At 41.5% G+C, this 16088-nt stretch overlaps 1 protein-coding gene across 1 annotated transcript in view; it reads right to left on the bottom strand.

Moving 5' to 3' along the window:
- Znf407 (zinc finger protein 407) overlaps positions 1-16088 on the bottom strand; it is a 378677-nt gene that overhangs the window by 94601 nt on the left and 267988 nt on the right. Inside the window, exon 8 of the mRNA XM_021150389.2 lies at positions 12162-12340. Coding sequence (XP_021006048.1) covers positions 12162-12340 — 179 coding nt within the window. The remainder of the gene's footprint in view (positions 1-12161; positions 12341-16088) is intronic.

Consider the following 16088-nt stretch of genomic DNA (forward strand, 5'->3'; position numbering starts at 1 on the left):
CTAAAAGGGCATACTATGTGTCAGAGAGACAGAGCAGTTTCATTACGAAAGGTTAATATCATAGCCAGAGTTGGGCATAGGTGGAAAGACCTCTCTAATAAATAGTATCCAGAAATCCACTCGAAGGGTACTAGACATAGGAAATCTAAGTTTAGATTTTTAACTAGCACATGATTAAAATAACAGATTGGAACAGCAGTGCAACACACAAACACAGACACATATGCATGCACACTTCACAGAGTGGCCTATTTGACCCAAGAGCTACACGTGCAAAACCTTGTCAGGAAAACCCATAGCAACTGTGTGGATGTGACAGGCTCTAAGCCATGAGAGAAAGCAAGGAACTCTGAGGTTGCCCAGGCCATTGGCAACCTGGTGGAAAATTACTGAGATGGACAGTAAACAAAGCAGTGACTTCAAAGGACAACATACCCACAGAGCATGCCTGCCAAAGCCCTCAGTGTGTCTGTTACGCAGGTAATGATGAGACTGTCCCACATCCATCATGCCATGCCAGACCTTTATTAAAGACACTATTGTTTCCCTGGTGAAGAGTTCAAGACAGGTAAACATTAGTGATTGATTCCAAAGAAGTTGGGTAATACTGAGAACCTGGCCTTTGGTCTCACCTATTAACTTCCTAGTTTTAACAAGAGAGGGGTATCAAGAGACTCACCTTGAAGGGTTTGTTTGTTTGTTTTAATTGTTTTTGTGTGTGTGTGTGTGTATACTTAAAACTTCCATGCTTAGAGTTTCACACCTAAGACTAAAACTGGTACATCAGGCCCTCCTTTAAGGTTAACTCACAGTTTTGAGAAGCTGAATTCTCCTGTGAGAGACCTGTGACTGATAACATGAGGGAGGCATGGTGATCTTTAGGCCAGCGTCACGTGTAACACCGCCAGCTGTCTTTAATAAGGCAGTAGCACAGTTGTGGTTACGCTGACACCGAAGGCTGAAGGCTGAAGACTGAGCGACTCATCTTCAGGTAGTCAGTTACTTTGTGAATACTGAGCTAATTACAAATGCCGGCATCACTCAGTTGTCACACACGATTTGGTCATTTATTGAGAACAATCCGCAGTTAGTTCAAGATCACAGAAACCCTTCCCTTGTGTTCTTTCCACACAGATAACACTGCTAGTGTCTCTGAGAAACACATTAGGCTTTGTCTGTGCACATCTTATAAGCAATTGGACATCTATTTGTATAGTTGCTCTATTAATGCCTATGTCTGCCAAGGCAGCACACCCCCTTACTTGCTCACACTGACGACGGGTGTGGTATGGAAGGGGATGCTGTAGATAGGGCTCATGCGAGTTTTTCTTTTTCTTACTTGCATAGCATTTCACCAATATCCACAAATTTCATGGGAATCTCATTTATTAAATCAATACAACAGCTGATACAAAATATCAGCAAAACATTTCTAGTGACTAAAAATATTTACAACATGGCAAAGGAAAAATAAATTAAATTCATGAACTTAGATGTTTTCAAAACCTTGCTTCCACTGAAGCTTAACAATTAGTTTTTCTTCTCTGTAGAGATGGCAACAAGGTCTATGACTAATAATTTGGACATAATAGAGGTTTAGATTAAAATATCCTTGAAGTTGTAGTGTATCAATGTGAGGGTCTCTTTATGTTCTCACTCATGGGGGAAACCCTACACCGCCATGATTATTGCATCTCAACTTCTAGATATCTGTTGTGTCAGGGTTTCAGTAAAAACTTACATTATGTACAAGGCCCTGCAGTGGTTGCTCAGTCCATAGAAGAGAGTATGCCTTCAGGGTGAGGCCACAGTGGTTGCTCAGTCCATGTGTTGCTCAGTACACCATACATTCAGTCAGGGCAAGGTCACTAGAGGAGCAGTGCAGCTGTCAGTAGGCAAGGGCTGCGGGGTGGGGAGAGTGGTTCTCTCTGTTCTGTATCACTGACCCTGATGCTGCTGGTCCTGAGCATGGAAACGTGCAGTGTAAGTAAATATAAATACTCAGATAAAATGCCTGTGAATTACCATGCTGCAACTTAGTCCTCCTTAGAGAAAAGCATTCATCTTCACCTGTACTAAGATGATAAACTATGGTTCCTACAGTGAGTGAAATGACTGTGCCTATCATCAAACAGGAGTTGCTGGCATCTTAATGCCTAGACAATGAACACACCCAACTTGATCCTGACACAAACAACAAACCACTCAGTCCTAGATCTGAAATGCTTTTATCAAGGAAGGAAAGATATTACAAATTTGATATCTTCAAACTGACCAGTGAGCATCTAACATATATTATTGGAGGCAGAAATTGAGGTGAATATATATTAAGTACTAAAAAGAATCCCATATAAAATAATATTGCTTTGTGGGCTTAGTTCTAGCTCATGGCCAAAGACTCATAACCTAAAAGCATTTATCACAAACACATTTATTTATTTTTTCATTATATACCAGGGGGTAAAGGCCAGAGATATGGATGAAGATTACACAGTAGGAAAGCATTAAAACCAAACAGAACCCTGAACAGAGTTTTATCATAGCTCTATCCTTTAGGTTAGCACCTTGCACTCCACACACCCGTTCCTGACCTGGAGTTTCTCCTGCCTGCTTCAGATTTCCAGCCTGTCTGCTTGTCCCACTCTTCTGACACTGATAAATGTTCCGGTCAGCTCCCCTTCATACATTTAATATTAATCAACTATGTGCATACTTCAGTTCTACAAATATGAGCTACATTACCATTACTGAAGTAAACTGAAGAACTTCTGCTCACCTTTGAATAGCAAGAGCACTTAAAAGTTCAAATAATTTAATAATAAAATGTGCACAAGGAATACAACATTTGGTACCTATATTATTTGGTCTTTGATTTAAATGTGATGTTTTCCTGGTCTAAATAGCAAGGAAAATCTAACAAATAAAAATCAACAGTTTATCCACCAAGCACAGCAAGGTGTCATAGTTCAGTGTTGACTGGATGCTTAATGTCAAATATTCAGAAAGTATTTGGTTCACTTAATGATTGGATCAGCAGAAATGGTTGTTGAGTTTGGCAGCTTTCTAAACAACAAAAGTTCAGGTGAAACCAAAAGCCATTAAACAGAACACAAACACATCAGGAGAACTAAATGTCTCTATGGTAAGATATGAACAGTCTTTACAGCAGATTACTTCTTACAAAGTCATGTTTCTCAAAAGAATAAGGAAAAACGATTAGAATAAAAGTGACTAGAACATGAGTATGTGAGCTATGTTAGTAGTCCAGGCCATCGATGTTAACATAAAGTACAACACAGAACATGGACCTTTGTTGATCAAGAGGGGCACCTATTGGCATAATTAAAAAGAACATAGAACAGAGTAATTTTTGATCATTTTATTTGTAAAATGCTTAGAGAATTTAATAGAAAGCTATGTCCTATTTTAAGTATGTTACAAATATTAACTCATTTAATCCTTTCAAGACACACAGTATTAAGAGAGACTGATGGCTGCTTAAGCCCACTGAAGACATGGACCCGAATGTGTCCCCAGCCAGCATACAGAAGGAAAGTGGCCCTGTCAGTCACTCTAGCAGAGTGAGTCTAGGCAAGAGCTGTAAAGCAGACCCTGCAGCTGTGCCCCACGAGCATTGTCTTCCAGAGGAACAAACTCACGGCTACATTCCATGCACTGATTGAACTAATCTATGCTACTTGCAAAGGAATCCTGTCTTTTCCTTTACAAACAGGAAGTCACTTATGCTAGGTTTTTATTTTAAGCATGCACTAAAATTATGAGTCTTTAGCAGAAAGAATGAGTCCCTGCCAATCACTCTGACATGCTACTCAACAAATGGCACTAATAGCGGTGACAAGAGTGAGCATGTCTGAGCAGAGCTTTTTAAGAAGACTCTAGACCAGCCATCAAAAATACTGTTTTATCGAGTTAGGGCCTACGCTATATTCTGCTGCAGTGAAAGCTATTAGGTGATTCAAGTGACTACTTTACAATGATGGATTTTCTTCTATTAAAAGAATGTATCTAAGTGTTTTTAATCTTTCTTAGAAAAAAAGGGAAAACAATAAGAAAGTAAGAGTATTTCAAGAAGCGCAAATATTCTCCTTTTTCTCAATAAAAATTTTGAAATTCTAAATGACTCTTACATCCAGATGTTCACTGACATATGCCATGAAACACCTTTGGGTCAATTTCCCTTTAGAGGCTCATGACAACTGTCTGATTTTCCTACCGATTCCTCCTTTTTCACACTGTTCCTTCCAAGTATGTTTTCTAAGTAATCTCTCAGTCCTGAAAGCCATGGGCATAGAAAAGCTAGTTTCCAGCATGTGCAACTGTGTAGCCTGTGGAGTGACGCACATTTACTGAGTCTCCTGAAGGAAGGAAAGTCAGTCAATGCCATGACATGGATGCATGTTGAAGACACCTTGTGACATGAAAACTCCAGTCACGGGAGGTGATGATAGTATGATCCACCGGCATGTGAGGCAGAGCAGTACCTGGTCATCTCTTTCTCCAATGCTTGATTTTAGTATCACACTTCCTTTAGCACAGCCATGACAGAAGTAACTCTATGACAGACCACAGAAAGACAGATAAGACATATTCATAGCACATTCAGACATAGATATTGAAACATAGATACCTAACACAATGCTTACATGCGTAGCAGGCTATGACATACATCAGTCAATGATAACAATGAAATTGCCTAACACCACAATTCTCGGAAGGCCTCTCTTATTAAGTGACATGTGACTATATTGTGAATGTAAAATATGAACTAGGTGAATATACTCTTAAAGTTCAAAACTCACCAGAGAAGAATATCAAAAGGGAAAAAACCTCAATTTTTTCTTAAAGATATAAAAATTAAAGAGCACACATTTCACTGTGTACTGTATTCTCAACACAAATATACAGCCTTCATTTTATTTTTCTGTCAGGTTTTGTCTTGAACTGCATTGTACGCTCGCTCCCCTCTGTAAGAGAAGGGACGGGCAGTGACCAATCAGACAACTCCTGATGGATTTAAATCAGATAACAGAACAATGAAGAAGTGAAGGAAACAAAGCTGAAAACATGTATATAATCAACTATGGCATTTTGAGAATAAAATTAAAAATCCATATATACTTAATTTTAGAAACTGCTATGCTAGCATCAAGAAAACGGCCCAAAGAAATGCAACTACCTCACTTGGAGCAGAGGTGCAGAGGAAGTCCGTGGAGGAAGGCAGCGTTCTCAATGCATACGATGCCGCTTTTAGACAAAAGAACACAACCCACCTTACACAAAACGTGACTGAGAATGATGCAGAGGACTGCATGCACCGTGCAGCAGCTCAAGAGGGCAACAGACTGACTTTTAGGCAGTTTCAGTCCATGGCTGCATCCCCACTGCTGCGAGCCTACGGAGCACAACATGCACATGGCATTAGAGCTTCTGGCTTTGTGGCTGCTGGCAACCAGAGTGAGACAACAAGGCCACGGAGAAGGCCCACGCCCCCTGAGGACAGCCTAAGGGAGAGAATTTCTCTCCAAAACTCATCTCCTACTTGCTCCCTGTTTTAGAGTCATCAGTGGGCAGGCCTACGATGAAACTGCCGGCAGTTAGGTCCAGTCATCTCTCTCGGATCGCAGTCGTCTCCTGGGAACAAACTATTAATACATACTTGTTTGAGGGTAGTTCATATTCAGGTACAGCCCTTAGTCTTCAGTCCAGGTAAATTAAAAGCATGAGACAAACTGAAGATAATGACTTCATTGCATTTCATTTCTGCTTGGTGTGTATTCGCCCAGTGAGTCATGATGCTCAGTATATTTTTGAACTCTTACTGGGTACTGGTCAGTTGGTGAGAACTCTACTGCGCTTCCTCAGTTTTAAGGGGACACTTGCCCTATGGCTGTTTAGAAACACCTAAGCAAACATTAAATGTTCTGGATACAGGCACTTTACAAGACAGAGCTGTGTATTATCTCCTGCCTTTTTAGATAGTTTTCTTTAATTCTTAAGCACTGTCCTTTGAAGTAGAAAGCGTTGCTTTCGAAAGTTTCACTTATTCTTTTCTTCTTTCTTTTACCATTTCTACTTTTAGTGTCATAGTCACAAAAGTCCCTGCGGAATCTAAAGCCAGACAGACCTAGGTGCACAATCACAGGGAAGCCATGGGTCAGATGCTCACAAGAATGTTCTGGTCTGTCTGATGAGGCTGCCCAGAAGCAGAAGCATACAAAGGCAATAGACACAACTGGGACAGACAGGCCATCTCAAAACCAAAGTCACCAACTTCAGAACCTGGGCAGGAAACAAACAAAATGAGCCTCAGGCACAACACAGTGCCAGAAAGCATCAAAAAGGAAATAGCATTTTACAGTGGAGGAACCTGTAGAACATGTCTCGTCTCATTCTGCTAGTCAGAGCACCATCTGTAGCTGTAACAAACGTACCCTTTTCAGCCTCAACTAAATCTTATATAACCAATAGGCTAACTCAAGGTAAGGGAAATTCTACACAATGATGGGTCTATAGCTCTGTACGTATCAAAATCATAAAAGAGGAGAAGTGGTCATGGACCAGGAACACTAAGACATGACAACAGTAACAGATGCTGGCCCATGGAGAGAGTCTAGTGAAAAGAGAAAATAAAGGCTAGGACTGAGGAAACAGTAAACTCCGCAGAATGAGAGCATAGCCAGTGGCACTATAGGGATGTTGCTGTCACTGGGATTTGTGTTCCGTGATGAGATCATGGTGACATTTAGGGATGCTAAGTGAATACTACTATTTTGTATTTTTGTGTGGTTTTGTAATTATTCTATAAAACCTCAAAGAAAAGTTGTGCAATGATAATTTTAATCATTGCAAATAAAAATGAATGAAACTAATGTTATATTTTATAATACAATGTTATATTTTCATATATAATAAAATAATAATACAATATATTAAAATAGTTATATTTTTAATAAATTTAAAAGATAATTATACTGTGTATCTAAATTTCATAATTTGAAACATCTATGGTGTTTTCCTTCATTAAGCAGGTTCAATTGAAGCAAGAACCTGTTATGCAGAGCTAGTGATGGGACTTATCAACACCTACAATAAAGAGTTCTTATATGTGATAGCATGTACATTTTAAAAATATGATTATATTGAATACACAGTTGGTAATAGGTCTATAAAAAGTAAGAGCCGTATCAATGACTGGATCAGATCATACTGCCCTCACTCGAACTGTCCTCAGTCAATTTTCCCCTAAACAACAACTCTCTTAGCCTCTTTTCCAAACAGTCTCAGCTTTCAGAATCCTGTTCTCAAATGCTATGCATGCTGGTCCTGATTAGACTACAATATCACTGTGAGAAGGTAGTTAAGACACAACAAAGGACATTTTACTGTGCTCTGAATTACACAGGCTTTGAAGGCAAATGAGAATTCAGCCTATCTTTTGGGTGAAAATATGTAAACAGCACTTCAAAATTTTCTTTAACACCCTGTAGCCAGCAATGAGCCTTTGTGATGAACATCTATTCAAAAGTATTTAACTAAACAAGTTTCTATGATTTTCAGGTACCACCCGTCAATCCTATCAGGAGTTAATGATAGAAAACATATTGACAAAGGTTTATTTCAATTGTGTATTCTGTACTACTATGAAGCTGAGAAAGGAAATAACAGACTGGTTGAGGGAGTGGTCGAAGCCACATACCCTGACACAGTCCAGAGCAACACCAGTTCATTTGATTTTATCTTCCTATTTCCTCTGTATGATATAGGGACATTGAAAAACCACCATGAAAATATTCACCATAGTGGATTTAAAGCTATTGTGCATTTTTACTTCCTAATGCACACATTCAGATAATATGAAATCTGAAATTCCAGCTCCTTTTAAGGTTTACATGGTAAAAATTTGATTAACTAATTTTTTAAAAACTCCTTTACACGCAGGATTAGACTATTATGTTGGAACATTCAAAAGACAGTCATAAATTTGATTCAGTCTGATTCTAGTTTTGTGTCCTTAGGCAACTTAACTACTGGTAGATCCATTTTTAAAGTTATTGAGTGGAACTTGTGACCATCAGAGACTTGATTTTGAAGACTGAACATTCTGGTGGGAAGCCTGGCACTATTATTCCTGTTCCTCTTTCTTTCTTTGTAATTAAAACGCATGCTCCATAGCTCGAAAAGCAGAAACTGCAGCACTGCCACTGGCCACGAAAACAGGAAGCCATCAGGATTCAGTATCGGCTGAGACTTCAGTCAGCAAACTCTACCTCTTCTAGTACTGCGAAGGTCGTGAGGGTGTGCCAGACAGACAGAGGCAAACGTTTCTCTAACCATGATCCACAGTGCTGAGTACAAACAAGAGGTACTCCTATGCACTGCTGATAGATTAAAGACTGTCTGCTCTCAAGCACGTGAAGCACTGAAGTATGTAAAGATGTGTCACTGCAGGGTCTTGAAGAAAGAAGAATATTATTTAATAGAAGATGTGTTGAGGAGTGCGCAAGTCTGCTTCCCTGATGAGTAAATCACATTCTCACAGACAAACACTTAGGAATGGGGTTTATGAGTAAATCACATTCTCACAGACAAACACTCAGGAGTGGGGTTTCATGGAGTGTCAGTCATAGCACTAAAACGCAGACTGATAAAGAGTCTTTCTGATACTTTTCACTCCTCAACTCAAAGAAAGAAGTCCAGTTTATTTAAACTCAGGAACTTGAACAGGCAGGAAAATCAGAAAGAGAGTAAAGAGGAAAGCCAGCTACCAAAACACCAAAGTTGCCATGCTAGGATGGTCCCAGAGGACTGACTATAGCAGAAGATGCCAGGACATACACATGGGTTTGGGAGGAACAAAGACTTTTAGCAGCATTTAAATAAATGAACTGGGGTCGATGACTCGGTAAAAGATTCCCACCCCTCAACTGTTAATTATTTTAGGAAGTCTTTTGTTAGAGTGAAGAACTAGGAGATGAGAAAACAAGGAATCCAGCCTGAAGGTTAAAAAGAAGAGAGGAGAGGCTGAAAATTATAGACCTGTAAGTCTAGCATCTATATTAGGAAATAAATTTGAGCTGATACTCATGGATGAGCTTAATGATACACGTGGAGCAGTGCGATTTAATAGCAGTGAGTCAGCACGGACTTACCAAAGGCAGGCATGTCAGAAGATTCCTCCCTTTTTATGGTGAAGCAATAATTGCTTTTTGTAAAGGAAAACCAATGAAAAACTGTCAGGTATTTCAGAGTTTTGGGCTTTTTCATAAAATAAACTATTGTACAGGATGTCATGACATGTACCAGGTATCAAACTGACAGTAGGTATGAACGGACCCAGTGGAAACAGAGGGCCAGAGCCCTGGGGAAGGACTGCAGGCCAGAGCATCCAGACCTGACTGCACACCAGGAACAATGATATGTGAATGTGGAGCTCATGAAGACAAAGGCAAGTGGGCTGGGGAAGAATATCAAATTTAATCTAAGTATAAATCTGAGTAAAAAAGTGAATTAAGTATAGCTTAAATGGTACTGAATTAGTTATAATTAGAAAGGGAGACAAAAGGACACAGGGTTTTGATAACAGTCAAACTTCCCCACTCCTATATTTAACTGCTGTGAAAGAGAGTGGAATAAAATACATCATAAAGAATACAAAGCCTAACTTAGGAGAGAACACGAAAATCTAGATTTATAAACACAACATGGTAAATGCACATCATATTACCCCATACAGACAATAAGTTACGGTACTGTTTGAGTGATATATTACATTATTTCTTTCTATGTAGAACAAATGAGAAATTAATTTAAATATGAAGAAATATAACATATATAACAAACTAAAATACTTTAAAAATACCACATCATGGCTCACTGCTTAATCTTTCCTGAAGGAGTGCACTTCTCTATCACTGCCTTCAAGAGTCTCAGCTTCTCAGAGAGAGATGTGCAATACAGGAGGGAGGCTGGCCACCTTCTCCTAGGGCTTTGGTGAGAATCTGCTTGTGAGCAAGAGTGCTGCCTCAGCAGCAGGAGGGCTCAGCATGGCAACCGCATGCACTTCCACACTTTTGCCACTAGAAGTCTTTCTTCTCTGGCCAATCCATGGACCTTAAGCTTCCGGTCCCTGCAGTGAATTTCTTTTACACCATCTTTCTTTGGGCTGGGTTTACAGAATGGTAAGATGTAACTACTGAAGAGAAAAGAACCGTGAATAATTTGGAGTGGTTGCTGTGTGCCAGCACAGACACATCTGCAGTCTGCCTCAGGCTGCACTGGATGTGCACTGGGCTCACCCCTGAGGAAGAGCGACAGCACAAGTGCAAACACTGCACCGGATGCAGGTGGACCAGCTTTGTTTTTACCCAGAGTGAATGTATCAACAGTTACATTAAATACGAATACTAAGTAAAAGACAGGGTTTTATGTAGAAGATTACCACTGAACACATAATCATGTGTTGCATGTAGGTTAGCTGTTGGGGCAGGGCTACATGAATTGTGGCAAGAGGTATGGCTAAAGACAGAAAAGGAACATTTCACTATTGTAAGGAAATACACAGATGCATTTCATGATGTGTGTGTGTGTGTGTGTGTGTGTGTGTATGTATGTAAAACATCTGAAAATCTAAACGTATCTAGTGAGAAATTTTTAAATATGAAAAAGCCAAAATCATCAGACTGAAGTACCTGATGAAAACACACGGACCGATAACCATAGGAGAGGTACACGAAGTTTCCAAGAACAACTGACAGAAACGCTATTAAAAATAAAACAAAAGACAGAGCAGTGGCTGGAAAGAGACTCAGATGGTAACAGCTCTTGTCATGCAAGCCCAACAATTTGAGTTAGATTCTTCAAGCCCACAGTAGGTAAGAAGCAACTCCTGGAAGTTGTCCTCTGACTTCCATGCATGTGCTACAGTGTGCTGTGACACGTGCGTGCACTCTTCCCAACAGCAACACACGCACACGCCTGAGGTGGAAACTCTGCTGCTGGTGTGCTAAGTTTCTTGCTGCTCCCCTGGACTTAGGCTGATTGGACGCACATGCTGAGGCAAGGCACGTGGAGGACACGTGATGTTTGGAGAGTATAAACTCCATGGAGTACTCCATGGAGTGACAGAGACAGAGCTTGGCTTGATGGCACTATTATCCTAGCTTAATTTATCTACCAAGTTCTCTGATGTGGGTATCGCATGAGTAAAACCACCACATACCTGAAAATGGCCCTTGGTTTACACACACAGCCTGTCTTCACCAGCCGTGCTTCACCCGATCCTGTCCACGCAGTATCCTGAGCTAACAGTTCCATTGCATGTCTTACCCAATGGCTCCCTCACAGACATACACTGAGAAATCGCAGGTCTGGTAAAGCAGAGGTGAGTAGCCATTTCGTAGCCATTTCCTTCAGGAGGCCAGATCTACTGGCTGTACATAGCACGGTGCTGGCAGGCCCACATCACAGGACACTCTTTTGACTCTGGGGAGCCTACCTTCTCAAACAGAACACATGCCCTCAGCCCTATGTTTCCTTGTTGTGCAGAGATTCTAAGCCCAGGCACACTTTTCAATTATATAGAAAGCTAGATGACAGAATCATTTTGCTTTACCCAGAGCCTCTGCTATATATCACACATTCCATCATATCTCACTTCATTCCAAGAGGCAGCCATACCAGCACAGGCTCATCTCATGGAACATTAAAGGCGCCTGAGTCTCCTCTCAGTCCCATGCTTCCAACCTCCATGTTATTATGAGAAAACAGTGGTATAAAGAATATAGCATAACATTTTAAATAATAAAGATAAGCTCCACCAATTAATAAAAACAACACCTTAAAGATTCCAACATCGGTATCTAGTCAGATACCGATGCTTTAAGTGTTTGCTATTAACACTGATGCTCCACAATAATTTTGTTAGATTTGCATATGTGATTAAAATACAGGTGAAAGGGCCTATTTAAATGCAGAACGGGGAAGGAGCAAGATGAACCATCAAACAGGGCCGGAAACAGACTCCATCAACACTGGATCCCATGGGAGGAAGTCACAGTACTCTAGGAAAAGCACCCTGAGCACTGTGGAGAATGCAGTGAGATCTGTTAGAACGTGAGTGCTTTCCAGTTTCCATTCCTTACCAGCATGCAAGTACGCGAGGTCAGGGTTCTCAATGTCAGGATGCTGCTCTTTCAGGTGGTTTCGGAACTCCACGGGGACATTCGTCCCATAGTCGCATTTTGGGCAGTTGTACATCTTGACACCTTCATGTTTGCCGGTGTGTAAAATGTGTTTGCGGATATTCTCAGCGCAATTTGACCTATCAAGCAAGAAAGGAAATGGAATGAAGTCTACTCAGTATCGCTACATCACAAATGCTGACCCAGCTCCCCTGGCACAGTCGTTTCTACATGCTAAGTAGTATTCCATTTACTGACTTCAGTTGGTTAACAAGGAAGAAATCCACCTTACGATGATGTTTGTTTCATAACTAAGGTACTCGGTCCTAAGGTGGTCGTTTGCCTCAGCCATTCACAAAACGCCACCCTGTTATGTTTAATATCGAATTGTTCTGGTATTGCTTGAGCACAGTGAAGACGTTTGCTTATGCATCCGGCCACATCAGCGAATGAACGCCACTGAGCTCAGAGCGCCAAGAGCGCAAAGCCTTCTCTTCTTAGGTTCTGCCGGGAAAAGCTGTTTCCCTCCACTTGGGTGCTGAGACAGCCTCATGACAGGAAGGGAGCTACAAACAGCCCGGGATTGGCTCCATATTAGGGCAATGTGTTGATAGCAGAAGGTCCCTGTGATGGTGGAATTTCAGAGGGAGATTGGACACTAGTCAAGGGTCCACTAACCAATGAAAACAGGATTGAGTAAGACACACATCAGGACTCCTGGAAGACACTGTCGAGAATGCAACCCCACGACCATTCTTAGAAAAAAGGCTTCTGAGAACTGGAGGCCGAGAAATGGTACTTAGTAGAGACATGGTATGCCACACGACAGAGGGCAGGAATCACTTTGATGTCAAAGGTTCAATTACATCACGATGCTTGCTTTTCACAGAAAGTATTAGTCGGGAAGATGAGGACGGTTATAGCCTGGAGTTTATATTACGCTTATGTTATCACTCACAGGCAAAGGCAGCAAGCAAGGCTGGACACTGAGACTACATGTGTGCCTTTTCATGCACTCCTAAGAGAAGCTGGATCAGGAACTGCGTGTCACGGGGCAGTGAAGGAAAATAACACAAAGAACAGGATTTCAGAGACAGGGAAAGGGTGTCTTCTCCCACTGACAGAATAATGAACGTGGGGGGAAAAAAGTTGTTCTATGCCAGGACTAAAATACTAGAAAGAAAAACATCAAACTGTTAAAACAGCTAATACTGCAATGCCTGACTCTATTTTCTAAAAATATTTCAAAATTTATACACCAAAAAAACCCAAAACCGAACAGAAATTTCCTAGCTAACTTGAGAATGATTTGGGCTAGGGCATGGCCAAAGAGCTGTTAAGTAAGTCTTTGAGCTTAGACAGAATATGCTGACATACATACACACTTCACTTCTCTTATATCATGCTGATTACCAAATCTGTTTTGCCCTATTGCTAATCAACACTGAAAGAGATGAAAAGCACCCATGTGTGCCACACTGCCACTGGCCTAGGGAACGGGACACAGTCACCTGGGTCCCTGAGGGAACACTTAAATAGTGTGATTTCCTAGGCTCACATGCTAAAGGCTGCTTCCCAGTTGACTGGCATTCTGGAAGGTGCTGGACACTTTAGGCCTGCTCAGAGGAACTGGGTCCCTTGTGGCATGCACTAAGAGTGGCTCCACCTTGCTCTGTCCCCTTCCCATCCCCTGACTTTGCTTCCTAATCTCCATGAGCTGAACACTTGTGTGTGATGCATGATGTCTCTCCTGGTGTGTAATGGTCTGTGCCTCCTCAAGCAAGGTCCACAGCAATGCATTTGGCTAACCTTGGAGAGTTAACTCTCTGAAACCGTGGGCTAAAATTTCTCTTCCTGCTAAATTGCTTCTTTCAATTATTTTGCACACTTAATAGAATCTCTAAGTAACAGTCTAGCATGTGGTTATGGTTTCTGTTTGGAAAGCCCTTTTGTATTCAAGTACGCTAAAACAGTCCTTATCACAGGGCAAGCTTCCAGCACAGTATGTATACAGAAGCGAGGACTGCAGAACCACTTAACTGTACAGACACCCATGGGATCAGGCTAAAAGAAGCCTGACAACAGGTATATCACCTTCTGTGTTAGTAAAAATGAAGAAGAGCATTTTCTGAATTGTGTAGATATCTGGTGAATTATTTCAAAGTATTTCTGTAGTTTTGTAGATCTCCAATTTATTTTCGACAGCAGCAAGATATCTGCTAAACTCATTTTTTATTGATGCTGGAGAAAACAAATGCACAGCTATCCCTACATTTCACTAGGAGGGAGGGAGGGAGGGAATAAAGAGAAACACACAGAGACCAGAAGCCAAAGGACGGCATATGGGATACTAATGACTTCTGACTAACATAGATGGTGTTTGTTTTTAGCGTGATGAAAGTCTGAAGATTATCGAGGTGATAGTTGCCGGTGAATCCACCAAACCACCAAACCCCACAAAGTTTTCCAGCTTCAATGAACAGAGGGCACGTGTACTATCTCTGGGTTAAGATTTCAGGACAGGCATGTCCCTGTCACTAGGAAGACACACACTAACAGGGCTGAGGTTCCAGAGTGAAGACGCCAAGACCGCTATCTTCATGTGAGGGGGTAATGAGCTCTTCCTCAGTTTGTCACGCAGACGTCACTGCCTGACGTGCACATAAGGCTGACTGTCACACATGTGCTGCTCCTCGTCCCTGGAGACTGCTTGTCTACACCACGCCACCATGGACACATGCATGCCAGCTGCCCTCTGATAAGCACCCTGAGAACAGAGGAGGCACAGACTGAGGGGGCATTTTGTCCTTGAGTTGTACTCCTCTGGTCTGGGCTGCCATCTCTGAATTCCTCTCCTTTGTCACAAGATTTTTTACGTGCCAAGAAGTTAAGAGTTAAAGGTAAGAGTTAAATCATCAGAACCCGAATTTAATCTTGACAGGATGGCAGGTGCCAAGCACACAGTTTCACCAAGATCCTAGAGTGGTTGAAAGCTGTCTGCCTACGGATTCAGGTTTGGACTCAGGCTCTTCTGAGTTAGCACAGAGGAAGGAAGAAAGGGCAAAGGTGCGTGGCACATGCACCCAGGACCTGGCCCACTGTAGGAACCAGCCATCACCTGAGACAAGCCATTAAACTTGAAGAGCTCATCACAATGATGGCGCCTGCCTTCTCTAAGCTTAAATGCTACAACTCCAGTTACAGTGAACTCCATGGTGGAATCAGGAAGGGAAGGTTTCTCTATATGGCTCCTAAGGCTGAGGTAATCCCTCAGGAGCTGCCAGGACCAAAACCCCAAAAACACTTTTGATAAGAACAATGTTATTTTAAGAGTTTTTTTTAAAACTGCTAGGCAGTGGTGGTAGACGCCTTTTGCCCCAGCACTTAAGGCAGGTGGATCTCTGAGTTAGAGGCCAGACTGTTCTACAAAATGAGTTCCAGAATAGTCAAGGCTAAACAGAGAAATGCCTGTCTCAGGCAAAAAAGATATTAAAAATTAACACTTTGAAAACTCCATGCACACATACAATGCATTCTGAGCATATTTGCTCCCACTACATCTGGGTCTACTACCTCACCCAAACAGCTCCCCTCCTCTCCAACTTTAGATTCTTTAAACATTTTAAAACATGAATTAACTGTGCATGGATGCCCCATGCTACAATGTGTGTGTGTGTGTGTGTATGTGTGTGTGTGCGCATGTGTGTGTTTGTAAGTCAGAGGAGGACTTCTCTCCCTCCACCATGTTCAACTTGTTCATCCAAGTAATCAAACTCAGGTTCTCAAATATGCCAGCAAGCACTGTGACCTCCCTGGGCACTGAACTGACCCCTATTGAGTTACTGAGTGTAACTTGTAGCAAGCACTGTGACCTCCCTGGGCACTGCA

Source organism: Mus caroli, chromosome 18 (assembly GCF_900094665.2).
Source record: "Mus caroli chromosome 18, CAROLI_EIJ_v1.1, whole genome shotgun sequence".
NCBI classification, from domain to species: Eukaryota; Metazoa; Chordata; class Mammalia; order Rodentia; family Muridae; genus Mus; species Mus caroli.